Source organism: Atta colombica, unplaced genomic scaffold, assembly GCF_001594045.1.
Source record: "Atta colombica isolate Treedump-2 unplaced genomic scaffold, Acol1.0 scaffold205, whole genome shotgun sequence".
Taxonomy (NCBI): domain Eukaryota; kingdom Metazoa; phylum Arthropoda; class Insecta; order Hymenoptera; family Formicidae; genus Atta; species Atta colombica.
The window spans coordinates 1,307,589-1,314,434 of NW_017259300.1; the positions used below are offsets into that span (position 1 = coordinate 1,307,589).

Here is a 6,846-nt window from a genome sequence, read left to right on the forward strand (position 1 = left end):
TGTAAAAAAGTTTTTTATAGTTTCAACAATATTCGTTTTGAAAAAGAAAACTGATTCTTTCAAAGGAGTGTTTCACTCCTTAAAAGTGCATATAGGCGCACTTAAAAAAAATATATATTTCTTATATTTAGGTCTAGATTACAACATATTAAAATCAGAGAAGGATCCTTCTCCGTGTTTTCCTTGTAAGTAGCATTCTCAATTATTTAGCATTCGCCATATGTTAGGAATTCGCGAATTCCATTTAATTTGCTCTTAGCGCCTCTTTGAATTCACCTTTCGAATTTTATTTGTGATCTCACGATAGAGTTTCCATCTTATACAGCAAATGATTAATTTACTCTCATATTTCTCTTTTTCACGGTGGCGTTCAGATGGTAAGCTTTTTGACATGTAAGATTTTTCTCAATGAGAAGCTGTATATCACCTGTATTCGTTATTTCTCACAAGCTTATTTTCACTCGTAATCGTTCCGTTAATTAAGGAAGTAAATCGTAGTTAATGAAGTTATAAATAATGCGAGATCCACGATTTACAGAACCTAATGAATTGATTGATTGATTGATTTAGCATCCCATATACATGATGGGTTCAATAGTATACTTGGTGTTCGGTCTGGCGCTCACATCCATGTGCATCAATGTCGTGCAGGTAAACAATTCTTTTTTTTTTTAAATGATAAATTCAATCAAGACCAACCGCAGATGTTGATATATTATATACATATATTATATACATATTTTACTTGTTTTTTATATATTTTTTAAAATGTTTTTTTCATTTAGGACATATTTTTGATTATATATTTACAGAAAGCATTGGATATGAAGTGCACTATAATCTTTCTTAATGTTACAGATTTTGTAATTATCATTGTAATCGTGTAAAACAATAATTGTATCTTTCATATAATATCATAATCGTTTCAATTATCATATTGTTATATAATAAATCATTCATTTACTATTTAATAATTTCATCAACATTTTAATACTTTTTTTTATCATAGCATTTAATGATATATCAAGACACGGAGGTAATCACATAGCTTCGTTGAATAATCTCAAACTAGTATAATATTTTTTAGTGTATTTATGTATATTTAGTACAATCGCATTTAGCACAATATTTTTTTGGTATATTTATATATTCATCAACTTACAAAAAAATTATTATATCGATATTTAATAGCCAAGGAGCCATTAAAAATTAAAACAGTTGGTGGGAAAAAATGCGGTAGAATAATACTCATTAAATTTAATCGAATAAATAATTAAATCTGTTTAATCGCATGTTGACAGGTGATGCTATCGGATTCATTTAAGCAGGCGAGCCAAAAGATCGGAGCCACAATCGGTTTTGAGGTCGCCGAGGATGATAACTCAGTGAAACCGGCACCGCCACCGCCAGTCGAAGTCGCAGACGTCCACATAAACGTGAAAGAGTCTGGGAGCGATGAAAAGATCGCGCCCAAAGCAAAGCAGGAGGACGTTGACCTATAGATTGCATTTCTTTCAGGAGGAATTTTTATGCGTCTCGATCGAGCTCGTTTCACGAAATGTTTCTTTCTCTCTCTTTCTATTTCTCTCTTTATTCGACCTTAAGAGAATAATCGTTCGCTGGCTTATGCAATGCAATGATGGCATGGTAATTATCGCGATACGCACGCAATCAAACTTCGAAGGACACTCAGGACCGTCTTTACACTTGAAATGTGCAGAGAAATTTGGCGAAGATAATCGATTTTAGAATTTTTGATATTTGTTAAAATTGTACGTTGGAAATTTTAATTAGATCTAATTAATTATCTTACAGATACTTTTAAGTTAAACTCTTTACTCTAATACTTTTAAGTTAAATTCTGGATATCCAAATTTCTCTCAAAAACGGTCCCGATCGTCTTTGCGTCTCGGCAGCGCCGCACTAAGAAAAAAATATAGTTAATTTTAATAAATATTTAGTTCAACAATTTTACTTACAGTAAGTAAATATTTATTCAATAAAAAAATGATTGTTAAATCAAATTAACATTTTTCTTGTATGAAATAAATATATCTTTATATTTAATAAATATTTAATTGGCAGTAAACAATATTGCAACTAAATATTAGGTTTGGGAAAAAGTTTTTCCCGTTGGTATTAAAAAAACGCCACGAACTTTTTCCCACCTAATATTTATTAAAATTGACTATATTTTTTTTCAGTGCGGCAATGAAATCTTTGAAACACTACACGTCCGTCTATAATATCTATATATTGTGGAAATCAATTCGAATACTTTGACAGAAATATAATATTGGCTATTTAATATTGAAAGATGTTAGTAATTATTATTTATCTCGAATTTATTATTTATTATTTATTTATTACAACTAAACAATAGTATTTTTAATACTCAAAATAAGTAATTAATCACTATTTTTCAATATTAAATTGATCAGTATTAGATTTCTATAAGATTTCTACAAGAGAGTAAATTTTTCAAATGTATATGTATTTTCGAGATGCGCAAAAATACAGATTAGTAATTTTATGAAAACTAAAAATCTAATTGTGTCTGTCATCGTGATTAATGAATGACCGAAAAAATGGAGCTCGAAAAGATAAACAATTAAATTTGTATGTAAAACAATTATGTATAATTCAATGAAAATGTCAAAATTAATTGAAATACGCACAATTATAATTTAATTGTATTTTGTTCGACGAGAGTTTCCGAAACTGGGTTTATAACAATTTTGACAGGAAGGTTTTGATGAAAAGTTATATGTGTTACCAATAGTGAAATGGAATAACAATTGTTCCTTACAGTTTTATTTTGTAATTTTGGACGTGAATTTAAAAATAATTTTAGAATTTCGTGTATCGTATATTTACAGAATTTGTAGATAATATAAATATGAAATTTTATGATTATGACATCGTAAATATAAATGTTAAATATGTCATATTTTTTCTATTTTTAATGACATTTACATTCTATTTTATATTTATGTTGTGTATTATTTCCAACTTTATATTCCATAAAGCTATTGGCGAATTAGTGCAATTTCCCAATCTACGATCAATATGCCTGTTACAGCGATGTCTCCAGATAATGTGTAATTATGAATATGACGAATTAAGAGGATCTATTTTTGTCAAAGTAATACATCGAAAACAAAGAAACTGTCGCTATTCTGCAGCCGTTTTTGCCAAATGTTCGCGGGTAACAATGCAACTCGCGATTTATTTTTCGTAGTCTAGTGTCTATTGACAATAAATATAAGAAAAAATTGGTATTTTGTATATTCTATAGAATTTATATTCTATAGAATTTATCGCGTGATTTTGCGACTTCTCTTTCCGAGTCTTTTTCCGTGCGGAATTTGTAAGACGATTTACTTTATTGACCTATCCTAAGTTTTAATCATTTATTTACGATAAACTATTTTGCGATAAATTACAATTTTGACAATCCTCTCGTAGGACTGGGAGAGGATGTGACAGAAAGTTATAATCCTTCTCGTATAAAAAATTTTTTTTGTTTAATTTACACATTTTACGTCTCACCTTCTTTTAGAAAAATAAGTAAGAAATAAATAAATTAAAAAACTTATTTTAAAAAATAACGGAAACTTACTGCATATGCATTATTATATACAATTGTAATAACTGATTTTCAAATTAATATCTGCAAAAAATTTAAAGCTCTCTTTTTGAATCTAAAATTTCAAGATTGAAGATTCAAAAAATTTTTTTAATTGTTTATTAAATCTCTTTTTTTCGCAATTTGCGAGTGTATCGTTGCATGTAATTGTATTTATAAAGAACTCAAAGTTGGTCGAGAAAATTTTGATTTTCGCTGATGAAGACAAAAAAACACTCGTGCCTTTTCGAAGTTGAGATCATTTGTTAAACTTTTAGGCCCAGTTTCACAACTCAGTTAATTCTTAACCCAGATTCAATTTGTTTCTCATCTTTTTTTAATTCTAAAATTGAAAAGAGATAATGAATAAATTGAATTTCGGTTAAGAGTTAACCGTGAATTGTGAAACTGGACCTTATAGTAATTATATGCCAAAGATTCTTGTGTGTGATACAGTTCAATTTACAATTAAAATATACATAATAATGCCTACTCGGTAGAAATATTATTTTTCTTGAAAATAAGTGAAAAAGTGATGTGATGAATATATAACGTTTTTGTCATTTTACAACTCGTTGAAAATTAAATCCATGTAATGAGCTAAATGTATAAATCGCTGTAATAAGATATTAATACTATTGTATTATTTATTGAATTTATCTACAAATAAATGTTTCCTTCTCAAGTCCATTGTCTCTTGTCAGAGACGTGGTGATCTCTTCTGCATATATCTACTTATATATGGAAAATCAAGTTTTTAGTATCAGTTTCAAACGATTCAATTGAAAGGGCCTTTTATGACAAAGATATTCTCAGAAATTTTCTGATTTGCGATTGTAATTGTCTTTCAAGAGATAACAATCATCAAATATAATCTAATACATATATATGTATTCCGATTCGAATTCGGATCCTTGCTGCAAAGAGCAACTACGTAATTATTGCGGACGAACAAGATTAAACAAAATAAACATTTAAAACAAATAGACTAATTCGCATTTATTTCCTATTATATAAAAATCCATAATTTGGCGTTTGTTATTTTCATTATATTTCTTATTTTTAATCAAACTTTTTCTATAATAATATAATATCATGCTTTCTTAAATAATTCATTTCTCTTTAAATATAATTCATCTTTATTTTGTATATCTTGACACGGACTTGTCTAATGACTGTCTATTAGAATTTGGATTATTTCTCTTATATTGATATTGAATGTTAACACACTCTTGGCTGAATTGATCTTAACAGTCACATAACTATCGAGATAAGACATTCACAACGTTGTAGTGCATAATCATTTAAGTTTATCAAGAGTGCTCTGGTAAGTTTATCTAATTAATTTGTTGAAAATAGCCGAAAGCTAAAATGTTAAAATCAAGAATATTGAGAATAAAAAGTATTATAATACAGTTTCAGACGAAATATACTAAAAAATATTATTAAACTTGTTTAAGTTATTAACAACTGCAGCTCTTAGTTGCCTTTCCTTATTATTAAAAATTTTTTTTATTGTTTATTAATTCATTATCTTTATAAATTTCTCTATTTTGTTTGTATTTAGTCAAGCTTCTTTTTCTAAAGATAATATTTTTTTAAATTAATTAATTTCTCAAATATATATAATTTTTATCACATTTCTATTTTTTGTTTCTAATTAAATGTTTCTAATAAGCAATTGTTCTTTTCAGAACAAATGCTGTATATTTTTAAATTAAAATAAGTAATGTTATCTTAAATATAATAATTTTATATAATTTTTATGAGTATTAGTTTAATTCTTTCTTTTCGTTTTTAGCAAAGCTTTCTTTTTCAATAAGAAATATAAAAAAGCTCATCAGAGCCTACATCAGCTATTCGGAAATGCACAGAAAACTCTTTATTTTTATTAAATGTAACAAAACGAATAAAAGTTAAAAATAAGTTAATAAAATTAAAATTCAGACAAATGATTTTAATAATTCTCTAATTTTTTGTTTCTCGTGTTTCTTTTGAATGGCTGCATAGCAAATCTGACAATCTGATGAGCAATGTGATTCTACTTATTAATGCAATATATATGATTTCGGTTTTACTTTATGTAAGTTTTTATATTATTATTATGTAAGTTAATATTTTTGATAATCATTTGGCTATTCATTACATAGCTAATTTGGCATTTGGATAAAGAAGAACGAACTAAATTGTCGGGAATCATCAATTTGGAATTTGCGTTACTTATATAATTTTAATTTATATTTTATATTGATAAGGACCCGAATTGAAAGATTGAAACGTTTATTTTATTTGTTTTGTTATATTCACGAAAATAAAGAATTTTCTGTGCATCCGAATGCAGCTGATGTAGGCTCTGACGGCCTTTTTTATATTTTTCACTGACAGATTTTTTTCGAACCATTTTATATTTGTTTTTCTTTTTCAAATAATATCATACTTTATATTTTCATAAAATAATTCATTTTTCTCCAAATGCATCTTATAATTTTATGACATTTCATTCTTGTTTTTTAATCAAACTTCTTTTTTTATCGATAAAGTACTTCATGTATCTTAAAAATAATTAATTTCTTTCCTTCCTGGTTTTAATTAAAATGTTTTAATTTTTAATATGAAATAATATTAAAATGTTTTTATTTAATAATGTTAAAATGTATTTTTTTTTATAATAATTTTTCTATAAACATAATTTCTTTTTAGATTCTTTCGATTGTTCGATGGCTCGAGAAATTGGTCGATATAAACTCTCACATACCTTTTTATTGTAAAACTTTCTGTTGGCAATCCTACATCCAAGCGAAGTGTTTCATGTTTATTGTCCGTTCAGTTCAGTGTAGTACGGTGTAGTAGTTCAGTGTGTGGAGAACCAAGATGGCTGAAGGATGACAGTATACAGCTGTCAAGCTGTATTGAACAAATAACATTTCAAAGAAATTGGAGGGAAAATGTCTCACGTGCAATATGTGGATGAATTGGTAAAGGAGTACTTGCTCTTCAGGGGTTTTAGTCAGACTTTAAAGGCCTTTGATAATGATCTGAAAGCAGAAAAGGAAAAGGGATTTAGGGTGAGAATGATTACAGCAAAATAACAAAGCATCCAACCAAATAAGAATATGCCTTATAATAAGAACAAGATAAATGCGTTTGAAATAATTGTGCGACTTTATTTTTATCTATTTGCTTTATTTTTCTTTTATGTATATATATATATATATATA

At 27.1% G+C, this 6,846-nt stretch overlaps 3 protein-coding genes across 7 annotated transcripts in view; 2 read left to right on the forward strand and 1 right to left on the reverse strand.

The window, feature by feature from the left end:
- LOC108687389 overlaps positions 1–1,918 on the forward strand; it is a 22,142-nt gene extending 20,224 nt beyond the window's left edge. Inside the window, 2 exon segments of the mRNA XM_018193120.1 lie at positions 571–651; positions 1,302–1,918. Of these exon segments, the coding sequence (XP_018048609.1) occupies positions 571–651; positions 1,302–1,502 (282 nt within the window). The 3' untranslated portion in view covers positions 1,503–1,918.
- Positions 1,919–6,467: 4,549 nt separating this feature from the next.
- The window catches only part of LOC108687381 (transcription initiation protein SPT3 homolog), a 9,172-nt gene continuing 8,793 nt past the window's right edge, over positions 6,468–6,846 (reverse strand). For both annotated transcript variants that reach the window (XM_018193111.1, XM_018193109.1), the window contains exons 9-10: positions 6,583–6,663; positions 6,468–6,503 (exon numbers count right to left, since the gene is read on the reverse strand). The gene's annotated coding sequence lies outside the window, so the exon portion shown is untranslated. The remainder of the gene's footprint in view (positions 6,504–6,582; positions 6,664–6,846) is intronic.
- The window catches only part of LOC108687380 (WD repeat-containing protein 91), a 3,556-nt gene continuing 3,199 nt past the window's right edge, over positions 6,490–6,846 (forward strand). For 3 of the 4 annotated variants that reach the window (XM_018193104.1, XM_018193106.1, XM_018193107.1), the window contains exon 1: positions 6,490–6,693. In XM_018193104.1, the coding sequence (XP_018048593.1) occupies positions 6,574–6,693 (120 nt within the window). In that variant the 5' untranslated portion in view covers positions 6,490–6,573. The remainder of the gene's footprint in view (positions 6,694–6,846) is intronic. The other variant, XM_018193105.1, reaches the window with a different exon arrangement.